The sequence below is a fragment of the Schistocerca gregaria genome, chromosome 11 (genome assembly GCF_023897955.1).
Source record: "Schistocerca gregaria isolate iqSchGreg1 chromosome 11, iqSchGreg1.2, whole genome shotgun sequence".
Taxonomy (NCBI): domain Eukaryota; kingdom Metazoa; phylum Arthropoda; class Insecta; order Orthoptera; family Acrididae; genus Schistocerca; species Schistocerca gregaria.
Window position 1 is genome coordinate 76,216,741 of NC_064930.1, and position 17,839 is coordinate 76,234,579.

At 45.8% G+C, this 17,839-nt stretch overlaps 1 protein-coding gene across 5 annotated transcripts in view; it reads right to left on the reverse strand.

The window, feature by feature from the left end:
• The window catches only part of LOC126295342 (uncharacterized), a 673,108-nt gene that overhangs the window by 164,379 nt on the left and 490,890 nt on the right, over positions 1 to 17,839 (reverse strand). For all 5 annotated transcript variants that reach the window (XM_049987813.1, XM_049987810.1, XM_049987812.1 and 2 more), the window contains exon 2: positions 11,069 to 11,179. In XM_049987813.1, coding sequence (XP_049843770.1) covers positions 11,069 to 11,179 — 111 coding nt within the window. The remainder of the gene's footprint in view (positions 1 to 11,068; positions 11,180 to 17,839) is intronic.

Genomic DNA, 17,839 nt, shown 5'->3' on the forward strand with positions numbered 1-17,839 from the left:
ACCTCTCAATCTACATTATTCCGTGAGTTATTCAGTTTTCAAATTTGTACTGACTTTTTGATCAGCCGGAACCATGTGTCAATTTGTACCTCTCAATCTACATTATTCCGTGATTTATTCAGTTTTCAAATTTCTACTGACTTTTTGATCAGCCGGAACCATGAGTCAATTTGTACCTCTCAATCTACATTATTCCGTGATTTATTCAGTTTTCAAATTTGTACTGACTTTTTGATCAGCCGGTACTATGCCTCTAGAAGACCCCACAGTGCGTTGTTATCAGTTCGGCATTAGGGAAAGTAAATGCACCACAGTGGCATTTCTGACCTTACACCCGATAGTGGATGCAAGGCCTTAGGCACAATCATAGTATTTGCCCACCTGGAACAGCGTTCCACAATAAAGAGGTGCCGTAAGTTTTTCACTCTGCCGAAGTTAGGTCTACAGTGTACCAAAAAGAATAATGGAAGACACAGAAGCGAGATTTCACAATGAAAATGTTGCCGTTGTCCACGTCTACTGCTCAACCCGTCTTTCGAATAAGCGATGAATAGCAAAGTTGACGAAAGAAATTTTCGGCTTTTGCTGCGACGCGGCATCGAGAGAACTCCAGAATGAAAATTGGTGCCAGACAAGCCGCACACAGTCTATTATTGTCTGCTGTACTGCCGCGAGAGGTCGGGCGTTATGGTGCATCTGCACTGAATGACCGCCACGCCTGTATTGCACTACGAAGGGATGTGGGGACTTTTGGGGCCATAGAGTTTGTTTTGCTGCGGACCGCGGCACGGGAAGACACAGGTGATGTGAATTGCAGCACCACCCGATGCTCCACTCGCGAACAGTTCATGCTCTTACAAGGCCATAGAAGAAGCATAGCCTATCGGAATGTACATCTGACAAGGGAACCTCATCGCATCCCCCTCAGATTTAGGACCTCTCGTTCCGCAGCTTCTCGCTCTAACCACGGGACCACGGCGCTCCTGAGCCCACACTATCCTTGATGTTGCCCATCTTGAGCATCAACTACTCAGTTTGTATATTTTGCTTATTTTTTCTTATAGTTCCATACAACTTTTTCCTGTTTCCTCGATTGATCTGTGTTCAGTTTTTCAAGGAGTATCCGCTGTGCCAACTTACAAATAAATCTGAGGGGGGTGTGACGGGGAGGTTCCCTTGTGAGCTGGGGCCTGGCCGTTTTGTTGATTCTGCCTTCTGACTTGTTGTGACACTCCTTCCATAGAAAATTTCATTCCCTAACACACATTTCTCTACTGCACACTCTTACAGGCTGAATTTTCTGATTTCTAACCGAGAAGCCAAACACGTATTTTCATAAATGTAGCTAACCTTAAAAATACACTCCTGGAAATTGAAATAAGAACACCGTGAATTGATTGTCCCAGGAAGGGGAAACTTTATTGACACATTCCTGGGGTCAGATACATCACATGATCACACTGACAGAACCACAGGCACATAGACACAAGCAACAGAGCATGCACAATGTCGGCACTAGTACAGTGTATATCCACCTTTCGCAGCAATGCAGGCTGCTATTCTCCCATGGAGACGATCGTAGAGATGCTGGATGTAGTCCTGTGGAACGGCTTGCCATGCCATTTCGACCTGGCGCCTCAGTTGGACCAGCGTTCGTGCTGGACGTGCAGACCGCGTAAGGCGACGCTTCATCCAGTCCCAAACATGCTCAATGGGGGACAGATCCGGAGATGTTGCTGGCCAGGGTAGTTGACTTACACCTTCTAGAGCACGTTGGGTGGTACGGGATACATGCGGACGTGCATTGTCCTGTTGGAACAGCAAGTTCCCTTGCCGGTCTAGGAATGGTAGAACGATATGTTCGATGACGGTTTGGATGTACCGTGCACTATTCAGTGTCCCCTCGACGATCACCAGAGGTGTACAGCCAGTGTAGGAGATCGCTCCCCGCACCATGATGCCGGGTGTTGGCCCTGTGTGCCTCGGTCGTATGCAGTCCTGATTGTGGCGCTCACCTGCACGACACCAAACACGCATACGACCATCATTGGCACCAAGGCAGAAGCGACTCTCATCGCTGAAGACGACACGTCTCCATTCGTCCCTCCATTCACGCCTGTCGCGACACCACTGGAGGCGGGCTGCACGATATTGGGGCGTGAGCGGAAGACGGCCTAACGGTGTGCGGGACCGTAGCCCAGCTTCATGGAGACGGTTGCGAATGGTCCTCGCCGATACCCCAGGAGCAACAGTGTCCCTAATTTGCTGGGAAGTGGCGGTGCGGTCCCCTACGGCACTGCGTGGGATCCTACGGTCTTGGCGTGAATCCGTGCGTCGCTGCGGTCCGGTCCCAGGTCGACGGGCACGTGCACCTTCCGCCGACCACTGGCGACAACATCGATGTACTGTGGAGACCTCACGCCCCACGTGTTGAGCAATTCGGCGGTACGTCCATCCGGCCTCCCGCATGCCCACTATACGCCCTCGCTCAAAGTCCGTCAACTGCACATACGGTTCACGCCCACGCTGTCGCGGCATGCTACCAGTGTTAAAGACTGCGATGGAGCTCCGTATGCCACGGCAAACTGGCTGACACTGACGGCGGCGGTGCACAAATGCTGCGCAGCTAGCGCCATTCGACGGCCAACACCGCGGTTCCTGGTGTGTCCGCTGTGCCTTGCGTGTGATCATTGCTTGTACAGCCCTCTCGCAGTGTCCGGAGCAAGTATGGTGGGTCTGACACACCGGTGTCAATGTGTTCTTTTTTCCATTTCCAGGAGTGTACTTTAGCAGTTCTGTAGTAACGATTTATTTTAAAAGAAACTTTCACCGACAACTTCACCATCTTAGGAGTTGAATTTCCACAAATGCTGAAACACATATTATTTTTATTTCTGACCGAGAAACCATGTGCCAAATTTCGTACGTCTAGCTTCGAAATTCCCTTAATGGCTCTGAGCACTATGGGACTTAACCTCTGTGGTCATCAGAACTTAGAACTACTGCTGTTGTCTATAAGATGGAAACAGAAAGTGTGACACAGTCATGAGGGAGGCTATATCACCTTCTAGAGAGTAAGGATTATATGGTTATGTTTTGTGATCATACCAGCCTAGATCACTAATAAAATACCTGTTATGTTGCTGGCTAGTTGTAACATTAGGCTTCCTGGCGAATGGGGAATCTTTTAAGAGTCTGGCTTTTAGCCACAGAATAGCACAGTCCACCATCTCAAACGTGGTTGTGGATGTATGCACTGCAATTTGCAACACATTAAATGACCAGTACTTAGGTCACCTAAGTACTGTGTTATTTTTCCAAGTTTGGACTAAACTCAGAATTTTGCAGACCTCGTCTGTCGCACTGGGGTAAACTGCAAGGACTTTCTCCCTTTCACTGCCAGTTTCTCTTTTCTGGCATGTTGAAATCAAGCAAGAGGTACAATTAAATCAAACCAAAACTATCGTAAGTTAAGGCATTGAGCTACAAATTGAAAATCACCGTATAACCATATTCCTCAAAAAGAAACTATTTCCGACTACCTTATTATGACACAGTGGGTCATACATATACCTTTCCTCGCTGTATGCCTGATTTCAGACGCGTAATTCCTCTCTCCTCGATTTCATTTCTAGAATACGAAGCTATCAATAGAAGAAATCCTTTGACAAAAAGCTAGTATGTAAGAATCTACAGAAAAAAATAGTTGTTCTACATTTGCGAAACCTGTTTACTGAAAAAAAATGTAGAAGATTCCCAACGCGAAAAATCCCCAACGCGAACGCATGAAATTAGCCACTAGACGCCTAACAACAACCAAAACAACAAGCAGGAAGCACCGTGGTACACCCTTCTGCACACGTACGAGTTATCGCTGCCTAGTACACATGCGCGGATTGAGCAGTTTAGAACTGCTCTCTATTCCTGCGTGCAGATAATGTGTCTGCAAATTTTCGTACTTTCACCCGTTATACCGCTAGATGGCTGTCGCGATAGACCAGTACCGTTCGCGGCGGATCGCCGTGTCATACCGGCTTAATTCCCATCATACCCCGGGCAATCGAACAGTTTGAAAGCCCTAACGCAAACCGCTCACAAGTTATGACAGTTTATCTTGTGTAAAAGGTTTGCAGTATGAAGATTGAATCGAGACTGAATTTTCTAGATCGTGTCATCGCTTCTGAATGACACGCAATTGATCATCTGGGACTAAAGTATTTTGTAAGTACGTGTTTCTGTCACTGTTGGAAGACTGTTTACCAACGTGTTCATTGCTTATAATCAGGAGAAATTTCGCTTCCAGCTGCGATTGTTAGACATTAAGTATCGATTATTTGATAGTTACTCGACATTATCTACGACTACCTTGTACCACTACTGTTTGTTTTGACGGCATAAAACATGAAGGAGGACGTTCAATTTGTGTCGCAAGCTGCCCCTCCATGTTATTCCAACTCTTTGGCAGAACAGCGCAAAACTACTGTACTTGACTTCGTACTATGCGATGTCAAGGAATTCTGCTATGTCTGAAGCAAAACAATGCGACCAGAGAAGTTGTTTAGCGGATGCGTGGACAGAGGATAATATGGAGACGACGATGTAACGGTAGGTGCAACATGGATGTGCAGTGCTGAAGACCGTGATACATGAAGCAGTTCGCGTGATATGAGACAGTTAACACCCAATGGCTTGTGAATTACAGTGCATTCACACACGTGGCAGCTGAGACGTCTGCTGCGTCATCGGCTTGCTGTAGACAATCTCTACAATCGTTACATAGTTTAATACCACGAAGAAGAGCGACAGGGTGATAATACGAGTTACCTAACTACAAAACAGTCGTAAGAGCCGAGTGGTGTTTCCACAAATGGGCAACAATGAACCTGTCTGCGGCAGACATAAATGACAATGAATCGGCCGTTTAAGACGCCAGCGCACCTCATCTCCAGCGATAACGCCTTCTGTAACGCCTGTGCGCGCTGACGAGTACATCTGTCGCTTCTTAACCTCTTTGGCGCGCTGCCCTCCCGCTTCTGCCAACCGCCGAGGAACTGTTTGAAACATCTGCCGGCGGCTAACGACTTATCAGATTCTCTCTCTCTCTCTCTCTCTCTCTCTCTCTCTCTCCGGCGCTGTCTCGCGCATTTTGACGACGAGGGCGGACGTTGCGAGATGTAAAACAAAAGATGAGAGGCAGGAAGACGAAATGCTGGGCGCCATTGTTCTCTGGCATCAAGGCCTGACGGCTCTTAAAAGAGATTTAAGGATGTACACGGCGATGAAGGGGCAGCAGTCCAGCCGGTAATTGCGCAACTCGCACGCAGCAAACGAAGTAAGGAAAAAACCACGCATTATGCACGTTCAGTTATTCACACTTGCACATACAGTCTGTATCGCAGTTAATAGCGAAAATTGACATAGTTGCAGTATCTAAAGACTGAAGGGGGGAGACACCTAATGATTGAAAATGTACTTTTTTTTTTAGTATCCTGCTGATATTTTCAACTACATGATTTTTCGCAAACTGGATGTGGAAACTTCATCATTTTGTGTGTGGGGGGGGGGGGGGCAGCCAGAAAATGTTTCGGACATGTTATAAACTGTGTCTAAAGTTTCTTGGAAGTCGCTAAGTTACAGTGGTAGTTATCTGTCCGAAGTACTGTTTCCACATCGAATTTGCGGAAAATCAGGCAGATTAAAACGTCGGCAGGACAAGAACATAAGCGTCAGGATATTAAAAAAAAAATGAGGTGTATCTTCACTAAATTAGGTAAGTACCTCCCCCTTTTCAATCTTCAGAACAATTTGAATTCCATAAATTAGACAGCTTCAAATGTCCGATTACTTTACAAATGAGTTAAATATATTTGCCGTCAAGCATGTAAAACCTTTATCGTTGAACACGCCAAACCCAAATTATGTCGGTTTAGTTTCGTATTATCCGCTGACATGCTAACGGAAAGGCGTAGTAGAGGTCTGCAAACATGTTTAAGCTTTGTTGGAAGTCAATAAGCGCTCTCGTTATGAAACACTGAATGAGTAATAGTGTGTGTGTGTGTGTGTTTGCGCTGTTTTAAACAAAAGCTGGCTTTTCAAGTGTCTCAGTTCTTACAGTGTCGCATCTCCTGAAATATATGATTTAATTTCGCAGGAACGTTCACTGCCGAATCTAGATACTATCGGCAAATTGTGTTGCGAACAGATTTGGTAGCACAAAAGTAATGAATTAAAATGTCATGGTGATGCGGTAGTCAACGTCGAAAATTTAATATCCGATAATTTTTTTTCTTCCTTGTATCATTTTGTGAGGGGTGCCAGCCAGAAAATGCTTTCAAAGCTTTTAAATAATGTGTGAAGTTTGTTGGAAATCTCTAAGTACTTTCATTCTGGAATCCTGAATGAACAGATGTCTGAATAATGAATCCCTAACGATTCTTGAAATGTCTAGCTCCAACACACACTCAGCGTTCAAAGTCTGTTAACTCCCGTCGTGTTGCCATAATGACGCCGGAAACCTGTTTACAGTAAAGCCTTGACTATAAATGACAGCTTCGACAATGCACTAGCCTTTTGTATCTTGTGTACACGATACAACCGCTATCTGTTTACGCGCAGATTGGTGTCCCATGACTTCTCACTTCAGTATATGGTTTCAAAAGTTGGGCCACAGCGATATTTCTGACGCCGAGGTCCGAAAAATTAATAACCCGCACTTGTACTACATTAAGCTGAAAATATTGGTTCGCATGGTGTGACACATTAGCAGAATAAGGAAGGCTTTTCTCTATATTGTGAAGTCTTCTCTAAAGGAATATTTGGAATAAAATTTTTTTCCTTCCATTATTTTTTTATTAACCACGAACTAACTTTAGACAGAGGTAAATTAAAATTGTTCGATAAGAATTAAATGACTCTGCAAGTTGAAGGATGAATATGATTTGCGAGCAAATTCAGATAAAAACTTGTATCCCGGTCATTATATTTCTCCGCCAGGCTTAATCTCAGATGCTCTACTACCTAGTATAATTTGAATTAATAACAGTTAGGGCAACACCTTTTTCGACAGGGTGTCAAGTAAAATAGAAATAAACTTGTGGTAGCGTTAGGACTAGCCTCTCTCGTCTACTGAAATGCATTTTGTAATGGTGGATTGCTTTTGAATGTGAGTCTGTAATGGAATCTCTCCCATTGTAAGTAGGCTGTTTAGGTTTTTATGTTGGTAACGCCACGTAGCGCTATGTGTGAAAATCTCTGGCTGTGCTGTGTGCAGTCTGTGACTGGTTGGCATTGTTGAAATATTCGCTATTTTAGTGTTGGGCAGCTGGATGTGAACAGCGCGTAGTGTTGCGCAGTTGGAGGTGAGCCGCCAGCATTGGTGGATGTGGGGAGAGATGGCGGAGTTTTGAGAGCGGACGATTTGGACGTGTCCCCATGAGAAACTTTGTAATACTGTATATAATGAACTGATATATATAATGACTTTTGAACACTATTAAGGTAAATACATTGTTTGTTCTCTATCAAAATCTTTCATTTGCTAACTGTGCCTTCAGTAGCTTAAATCTTTTATTTAGCTGGCAGTAGTGGCGCTCACTGTATTGCAGTAGTTCGAGAAACGAAGATTTTTGTGATAAGTGATTTGTGAAGTAGGTTATTGTTAGTCAGGGCAATTCTTTTGTAAGGATTATTGAAACTCAGACTGCCAGACTGCACTGTGCTAAAAATATTATGTGTCAGTTTAGTAAAGAGAGTAATGTCTGAGTACGTTCAATTTTGCTCAGCTGTTTGAAAATCAAATAACGTAAGAGATTTATCAGCACAGTAATTCATTAATTTTTCACCGTCTTCATTCTTTTGTATTCGTCGAAATTGTCTGGTTATTCCAGAAACTCGCGGAAGAATGTATGGAATTCATTGCGTTGTTCTGGAGACGGGTACAGCTCACTTGCGCGAATCCTTCCGTCTTCTTAATAGCAAAAGCCGCAATGGAAGACTTCTAGGCACAGATGTGTAGTGGCATAGATCCTCCATAAAAAAACTAAGGAGTTGGGACAGAGTTTGACGGAGCTGTCTGCCAATCTCCGCCTATGGCATCTGGCGACCTTTGGCGGTGCGCTTTCGGCCCAACCTAAAGCTGATGCGTTGTTGTTGTTGTGGTCTTCAATCCTGAGACTGGTTTGATGCAGCTCTCCATGCTACTCTATCCTGTGCAAGCTTCTTCATCTCCCAGTACTTACTGCAACGTACATCTTTCTGAATCTGCTTAGTGTATTCATCTCTTGGTCTCCCTCTACGATTTTTACCCTCCACACTGCCCTCCAATACTAAATTGGTGATCCCTTGATGCCTCAGAACATGTCCTACCAACCGATCCCTTCTTCTAGTCAAGTTGTGCCACAAACTCCTCTTCTCTGCAATTCTATTCAATACTTCCTCATTAGTTACGTGATCTACCCATCTAATATTCAGCATTCTTCTGTAGCACCACAATTCGAAAGCTTCTATTCTCTTCTTGTCCAAACTATTTATCGTTCATGTTTCACATCCATACATGGCTACACTCCATACAAATACTTTCAGAAATGTCTTCCTGACACTTAAATCTATACTCGATGTTAACAAATTTCTCTTCAGAAACGCTTTCCTTGCCATTGCCAGTCTACCTTTTATATCCTCTCTAATTCGACCATCATCAGTTATTCTGCTCCCCAAATAGCAAAACTGCTTTAAGTGTCATTTCCTAATCTAATACCCTCAACATCACCCGACTTAATTCGATGCGTAACATCCCTGAAAGTGGGGATATGGCGTAAAAATCGGGCCGTCTAACAACAGTCGTCCAAAGACTGCTTTGATGCAGCTGTCCACGCTACGTCATCCCGTGAAAGCCTTTTGACCTCTACATAGCTAATGCGGTCTACAACCACTTTAAGATGCTTACTGCAGTCGACAGACAGATACAGCTCAAAAATGGTTCAAATGGCTCTGTGCACTATGGGACTCAAATTCTGAGGTCATTAGTCCCCTAGAAGTAACTCAAGGACATGACACACATCCATGCCCGAGGCAGGATTCGAACCAGCTGTCTTGCGGTTCCAGGCTGCAGCGCCTAGAACCGCACGGCCACTTGACCGACACAACTACCACACTGGTTTATACAGGGCGAGTCAAAAGTCCTTGGACACCTTCATAAGTAGGAAGATTAAAGAGAAAATTGAAATGTGATGATTTTGGAGTAAATGTCATTCATTGCCGCTATTTTGACATCCGCCATTTTGGATTCAAGTCATTTTTATTAAAATGGGAAGTGGGTGTATGACATATCAAATAACACTTGCTTGAGCTCTGGAACTGAATGGTGTAATTTGTTTTTGTCTATCTTTTACAGTTTAGAAGTTATTAATGTTCAAAGTTACCTTGGTACCGACTCAGGTCTCAGGATGGACAACACGTATAACATGTGTTGTAGCAGTCGTTATGATGGTAATTTCCCAACTTTGAACATTAATAACCTCTAAACTGAACAAGATAGACAGAAACAAATTACACCACTCAATTCCAGAGCTCAAGCGAGTGTTATTTGATGTGTCATACAACCCCTTTCCATAAAAAAAAGAAACTTTAATCCAAAATGGCGGATGTGAAGATGGCGGCAATTAATGACATTCAGTCCAGAAGTTGCGGCCCCGCACCAAACCTATGTTCTCATCACCACATTTCAATTTTCCCTATAATCCAAGGACTTTTGACTCGCCCTGTATTTCCGAAACAGCAGCCTCTTCTTCCTCCTTCAATTAACATCTCAAAGCACTGATTGCATCTTTTTTGAAGATCCCCCACAAAATGAAGTACTACCAGGAATCGAACCCAGGTCCATGGCACCTGGAAATATGTGTTAAGCTACTTACTGGCAAATAAACATGAATAGTAACAGAGAAATTATTGCTATTGTGGTATAGCTGCTACTTGTGACATATGGCTACTTCGGTATCTTTCTTGTGATATCTGCTGCATTCCAGTAGAAACGCAAAAGGCGATATCTCAATTAATTGCTGGTGGAAAATCTCGTTATCAACTGATTATCTAGGCATTTTTTTCTTCTTTGGCCAAGAGACTACTTCTTTGTGATAAAGATAGGATGGATAGTGCCGTCTGAAGTGTGCTAATCACGAAATGTCGGGTCAGCACAACGCTCCTTTGGCCGCTGTCAGTTTTCGTGATCTGGATCCGCCACTCATATACCTCCTCTGTTTGCATCCGAGCCCGGGCGCTGCACGTTCCCAGTCCTTACACCGAGAGCTCCCTGGCAGCACCGGGAATCGAAAGCGGGTCTTCCGCACAGCAGTACGACACCCTGACCACGGAGCTGCAGAGCTGACGCCCTCAATAATCTAACGAAGCAGTTCGAGTTCTCCAATGCCGGGATGAAGAGTCTCCACCACGCACCGTAGACTGTGTTGGGTGCATGTACGTCAGTGTTCGCCGGGTTGGAGATCTTTTCTGCTCAAGGACTGGGTGTTTATGTTGTCCTCATCATTAAATTATCATCATTAGTGGCAATGACTAGATTGGACTGAGTAAAGATTCGACTGTGTCAGAACTGGGACTTTGTATGGGCGCTGATAACTGTGTAGTTGAGTGCACCACAAACCAAACATCATCAAACATCTACTTAACACTTCGTTTCAACTTCCCTCCTCAATGGCATTGTACATAAAAGATAGAAGAAACAGGTAGGACATAACTGGTAAACACTGAAACACAACAACATTAACAATTAAGTCTACTGTTGTGGCAATATTTTTGCAACGGCCATTAATGCAGACCGTTGCCAGCCATTTCCTTGCTCCATGCCCCATAGACCTACCGTAGTTTCAAACTACCAACACTACGTCTTGTGATTCAATTTAAATATGCTATAACATCTTTTTCAAAAACATACGCTGCAGTTACAAATATTTTGATAAATATGGGGCAGCTACTTCATTAGAGAGATGCAGTTGCTACTAGCCATCAGGAAAACGTAAGGCGACACTGGGGTGACGTACAGACTGTGCAGCATACTTACGCCCTCTGGACGCTGGTTTTGGTGGCTCTACCGTCAGGCAGCAGAACGGTCAGGTCCATGCTGCCGGCCAGCAGGTCTGGCGGTGTGTCCTCTGTGACGGGGACCGCCATGCTGGAACACACAAACAAGGGCCCAGGTTAGACGCGGGTACTGGCGCAGTCCCTGCCGAGCTGTGGCACTAGCACATACATGGGCAAAATATACAACAGCCGTATCACTAAACAGCAGGTGTTATGACAAGGTGTTCATATGCAATCGAAGTTAGTTAGTTAGTTGGTTGGTTAGTAGTAGTGGTGGAAGTAGTAGTAGTGGTGGAAGTAGTAGTAGTGGTGGAAGTAGTGGTGGTGGTGGTGGTGGTGGTGGTGGTGGTGGTGGTGGTGGTGGTGGTGGTGGTGGTGGTGGTGGTGGTGGTAGTAGTAGTAGTAGTAGTAGTGGTGGTAGTAGTAGTAGTGGTGGTAGTAGTAGTAGTGGTGGTAGTAGTAGTAGTAGTAGTAGTGGTGGTAGTAGTAGTAGTAGTAGTGGTGGTAGTAGTAGTAGTGGTGGTAGTAGTAGTAGTGGTGGAAGTAGTAGTGGTGGTGGTGGTTTAAGTAGTAGTAGTAGTAGTAGTAGTGGTGGTGGTGGTGGTGGTGGTGGTTTAAGTAGTAGTAGTAGTAGTGGTGGTGGTGGTGGTTTAAGTAGTAGTAGTAGTAGTAGTAGTAGTAGTGGTGGTGGTGGTGGTGGTGGTGGTGGTGGAAGTAGTAGTAGTAGTAGTGGTGGTGGAAGTAGTAGTAGTATTAGTAGTAGTAGTAGTAGTAGTGGTGGTGGTGGTGGTGGTGGTGGTGGTGGTTGTTTAAGTAGTAGTAGTAGTAGTGGTGGTGGAAGTAGTAGTAGTAGTAGTGGTGGTGGTGGAAGTAGTAGTAGAAGTAGTAGTAGTAGTAGTAGTGGTGGTGGTGGAAGTAGTAGTGGTGGTGGTGGTGGTGGTGGTGGTGGTGGTGGTGGAAGTAGTAGTGGTGGTGGTGGTAGTACTAGTAGTAGTAGTAGTAGTAGTAGTAGTAGTAGTAGTAGTAGTGGTGGTGGTGGTGGAAGTAGTAGTAGTGGTGGTGGTGGTGGTGGAAGTAGTAGTAGTAGTGGTGGTGGTGGAAGTAGTAGTAGTGGTGGTGGTGGTAGTAGTAGTAGTGGTGGTGGTGGTAGTAGTGGTGGTGGTGGTAGTAGTGGTGGTGGTGGTAGTAGTAGTAGTGGTGGTGGTGGTAGTACTAGTAGTAGTAGTAGTAGTAGTAGTAGTAGTAGTAGTGGTGGTGGTGGTGGAAGTAGTAGTAGTGGTGGTGGTGGTGGTGGTGGTGGAAGTAGTAGTAGTAGTGGTGGTGGTGGAAGTAGTAGTAGTAGTGGTGGTGGTAGTAGTAGTAGTGGTGGTGGTGGTAGTAGTGGTGGTGGTGGTAGTAGTGGTGGTGGTGGTAGTAGTGGTGGTGGTGGTAGTAGTGGTGGTGGTGGTAGTAGTAGTAGTGGTGGTGGTGGTGGAAGTAGTAGTGGTGGTGGTGGTGGTGGTGGTGGTGGTGGAAGTAGTAGTGGTGGTGGTGGTAGTACTAGTAGTAGTAGTAGTAGTAGTAGTAGTAGTAGTAGTAGTAGTAGTAGTAGTAGTAGTAGTGGTGGTGGAAGTAGTAGTAGTGGTGGTGGTGGTGGTGGTGGAAGTAGTAGTAGTAGTGGTGGTGGTGGAAGTAGTAGTAGTAGTGGTGGTGGTGGAAGTAGTAGTAGTAGTGGTGGTGGTGGTGGTGGTAGTAGTAGTAGTGGTGGTGGTGGTAGTAGTAGTAGTGGTGGTGGTGGTGGTGGTGGAAGTAGTAGTAGTAGTGGTGGTGGTGGAAGTAGTAGTAGTAGTGGTGGTGGTGGAAGTAGTAGTAGTAGTGGTGGTGGTGGTGGTGGTAGTAGTAGTAGTGGTGGTGGTGGTGGTGGTGGACATGAAGACGTCTGCAGGAGATTCCACCTGCTGATCAACACACAATTAATAGCATGCAACTGTGACCTGTGCTCTCCCTCCCCCCCCCCTTTCCTAGTCGAAGTAAGTTATTTAAAAAGTCTAAGGAAAACACCAACTTTACAAACACACTAGAGTCGTTAAATAACCGTAGCGACGCCAGCGCTCCAAGCGGTTACATTTCACAATGCAATGAACAGAAGACAAACGACAGTTATAATCAACTCTGCGACGGGGCGCAAGATGTGATCATATTTATTTGACGACAGGAGAGAGTTTTGACGAAGTTCCCTACCATCCGATCAAATTTCTTTGACGTAAATGTTTGACATATCAGCTTTGACAAACAATTATGATAGCGTGATACCGGCCTTAGCAGCAGTGTTGGCGGCTCAGGGAAGGAGGGGAGGGGCGGGGGGCGGGGGGGGGGGGACGCCGCCTGCAATGTGTGACGTCACGGGTGAGCGGAGCTGTGTGTCGAGTGGCGGAAGCGGACCCATGACCGAGACGGCAAGCTTTCTAGCGGCTACGGGCTGCCAGCCCGCAGCTGCCCTCTGCTCGGACAACTCCCAGCTGTGACCCACTACACGGGTACACCACGCAAGCAGCAGTGCGTGCCGGCCTGTACAGGCCGCAATGGTGTTGCCGTGTCAGCTCACCGACACAACGCAGTCCGGTCGGTTCACTCAGCTGCAAGAGAGACACGCAAGAGAATGTCCGCATGAGGGTACTTGCTGCCCGCTGTATACTTCGCTGTCGCTTTCGGTACCATACTGTACGAATATAATAATTCCAATCCCAAAAACGCAGGTGTTGACAGATGTGAAAATTACCGAACTATCGGTTTAGTACGTCACAGTTGCAAAATACTAACACGAATTCTTTACAGACGAATGGAAAAACGGGTACAAGCCGACCTCGGAGAAGATCAGTTTGGATTCCGTAGAAATGTTGGAACACGTGAGGCAATACTGACCTTACGACTTATCTTATAAGAAAGATTAAGGGAAGGCAAAGCTACGTTTCTACCATTTGTAGACTTAGAGGAAGATTTGATAATGTTGACCGGAATACTCTCTTTCGAATTCTAAAGGCGGCAGGGGTAAAATACAGGGAGCGAAAGGCTAGTTACAATTTGTACAGAAACCAGATTGCAGTCATAAGAGTCGAGGGGTATGAAAGGGAAGCAGTGGTTGGGAAGGGTGTAAGACAGGGTTGTAGCCCATCCCCGATGTTATTCAATCTGTATGTAGAGCAAGCAATAAAGAAAGCAAAACAAAAGTTCGGAGTAGGTATTAAAATCCGTGGAGAAGAAATAAAAATCTTGAGGTTCGGCGATGACGTTGTAATTCTGTCAGAGACAGCAAAGGACTTGGAAGAGCAGATGAACGGAATGGACAGTCTCTTGAAAGGAGGGTATAAGATGAACATCCGCAAAAGCAAAACGAGGATAATGGAATGTAGTCGAATTAAGTCAGGTGATGCTGAGGGAAGTAGATTAGGATATGAGACACTTAAAATAGTAGTAAAAGAGTTTTGCTATTTGGAGAGCAAAATGACTGAAGATGGTCGAAGTAGAGAGGATAGAAGATGTAGACTGGCAATGGCAAGGAAAGCTTTTCTGAAGAAGAGAAATTTGTTAACATCGAGTATAGATTCAAGTGCCAGGAAGTCGTTTCAGAGAGTATTTGTATGGAGAGTAGCCATGGAAGTGTAACGTGGACGATAAATAGTTTAGGCAACAAGAGAATAGAAGCTTTCGAAATGTGGTGCAACAGAAGAATGCTGAAAATTAGATGGGTAGATCACGTAAGTAATGAGGAGGTATTGAATAGAAACTAAAAGAAGGGATCAGTTGGTAGGACATGTTCTGAGGCATCAGGGGATCACCAATTTAATATTGGAAGGCAGCGTGGAGGGTAAAAATCGCAGAGGGAGACCAAGAGATGAATACACTAAGCAGATTCAGAAGGATGTAGGCTGCAGTAGGTACTGGGAGATGAAGAAGCTTGCACAGGATAGAGTAGCATGGAGAGCTGCATCAAACCAGTCTCAGGACTGAAGACCGCACAACAACAACAACAACAACAACAACAACTGTACGAATAGTTGCTAGCAATCTGTGTGGTTTGAGAATGGGCGTGTCACACAGAAACCGGCACCCACTACTGCTGAGACGAACGTAACAAAAAATTATCCAATTTCCTCACAAACTGAAATGTCTGTCCTTCCACTCTACAGTAATTTTGGCACTGTATAAAAAAAGCACTCGTCCTTCAGGCCACGAGAGGCCGACCGTGACCATCCGACCGCCGTGTCATCCTCAGTGGAGGATACGGATAGGAGGGGCGTGTGGTGAGCACACCCCTCTCCCGGCCGTTACGATGGTATTCTTGACCGAAGCCGCTACTATTCGGTCGAGCAGCTCCTCAATTGGCATCACGAGGCTGAGTGCACAGTGTATCGACTGCGGTAGGCTTCGCACTACATATCGCGACGAGTTGGACATTTCGAACTTCTGTTCTCACCATCCACGAGTTTCACCCACAGCCGTTTGTTCCTTTTGAAGCAATCCGCCCGCCGCCAACAATATGAGGTTCGTTCAAATGAAGCCTGGTGTCAGTGCGATTACCTTTGCCTGACAAGTAAGACGGAATCATGCAACTGCGGGTATGGAGGCGCCATCTACCGGGAGAGAGAGACCGACGCGTGGGCACCGTGTGATGTTGCATAGCGCACGTGTGGTTTCACGCCGAAGAGAGGGTGGTCATACAAGTTATCGTAAACTACCGACCATGCGGGCGAGTAAGCAGGAAGAACGAGGAGCCATTCGATTTTTGGCGGCGCGAATTGTATCGACGGATGGACGCTGTGTTCGGTCAATACAGTGAAGTCGTGAAATGGCGCAAACGATTCCTTGAGGGGCGCGAGTCACTGGAAGGCGATGCTCGTCGTGCACTGGCTCCACCACCGTACAGTACCGACCTTTCACACTGTGACTTTCACGTGTTTGGGCCTCTAAAACAAGATATTCTCGGACATCGATTCGCGACGGACGAAGCAGTGTGTGAGTGGGTGGGTGCAGACCTGGATACGACAGCAGTCTACTAGCTAGGGTCGAATGGTTCAAATGGCTCTAACCACTATGGGACTTAACATCTGAGGTCATCTGTCCCCTGGACTTAGAACTACTTACGCCTAACTAAGCTAAGGACACATCACACACATCCATGCCCGAGGCAGGGTTCGAACCTGCGATCGTAGCAGCAGTGCGGTTCGGGGCTAAAGCGCCTAGAACCGCTCGGACACAGCGGCCGGTGGCTAGTGTCGCAGTGGGATAAATGTGCCAACAGTTTTTTAGTATGTCTACTGTGTATAACTACTTTTTTTTTTGAGTCAATAAAATCGTGACCGTTACGTTACACTAGTGACCGGGTTTCATTCGAATGGCCCATACGTTAATGGCTGCTGCACAATTTACAGTTCGGCATCCATTCCCTAACAGCTACGGCAAAAAAAATTTTACGATCATGTAACACCTATGGCCAGAGAAGCTTCAAAAACGTCTTTCACAAAAAACTTTGTCAACAGCCTTTTACAGTGTAATACATCCCTTACCAGCATCGCAACTTTACTAAACTCCGGACAAATGCCACCTGAAAATGACCAGTTAGCAGAAAGCAATCTGTAAAAATAAAGGAGGTGACAACAGCCAGGAGATAGCGATATGCAGACGTACAGATCGGCTGTAGTATCGCGTACACAAGGTACAAAATGTCAGTGCAGTGCGACATCTGTGTATTGTACATCCATGTGGAAAGGTTTGCGACGTGATTATGGCCGTACGACGGGAATTTGGAGACTACGAACGTGGAATGTTAATTCGAACTAGACGCATGGGACTTTCCATTTGGGAAATGGTTACGGAATTCAACATTCCGAGATCCAGAGTCTCGAAGAGCGCGCCGAGAATACCGATTTTCGGGCATCACCTCCCACGACGGACAACGCAGTTGCCGACTGCCTTCACTTAACGACCGAGAGCAGCGGCGTCTGCGTAGAGCTGTCAGTGCTGACAGACAAGCAACACTGCGTGAAATAAACGCAGAAATCGGTGTGGGGCGTACGAGGAACGTATCCGTTCGGACAGTCCAGCGGTATATTCGGAGTTCAATGGACGGCTGCAGGCAACGGCGAGAGCCTTTGCTAACAGCTTGAGATCGCCTGCGGCGCCTCTGATAATCTTGCGACCATATCTGTTGCACCCTACACGACTGGAAAACTGTGACCTGGTCAGGTGGGAGACTATTTCAGTTGGTAAGAGCTCATGGTGAGGGTCAAGTATTGTGCAGACCCTACAAACCTATGGTCCCGATTTGTCAACAAGGCACTGTGCAAGCCGGTGCTGATCCCACCATTGCGTGGGCTGTGTTCACACGGAATGCACTGGGTCCTCTGGTCCGGATGAACTGATCATTGACTGAAAATGGTCATGTTCACCTACTTACAGAACGTTTGCAGCCATTCGTGGACTTCAGGCACCCATCACAGTTCGCCATGTAACCGCACCACAATTGTTCACAGTTGGTTTGAAGAACATTCTGGACAATTCGAGGGAATGATTTCTACATCTACATGATTACCCTGCAATTCAGAATACAGTGCCTGGCAGAGGGTTCAATGAACCACCTTCATGCTGTCTCTCTACCGTTCCACTCTCGAATGGCACGAGGGAGCACTTCAAATTTTCTGCGCGAGCCCTGATTTCTCATATTTTTATCGCGATCATCATTTCTCCCTATGTAGGTGGATGTCAACATAATTGT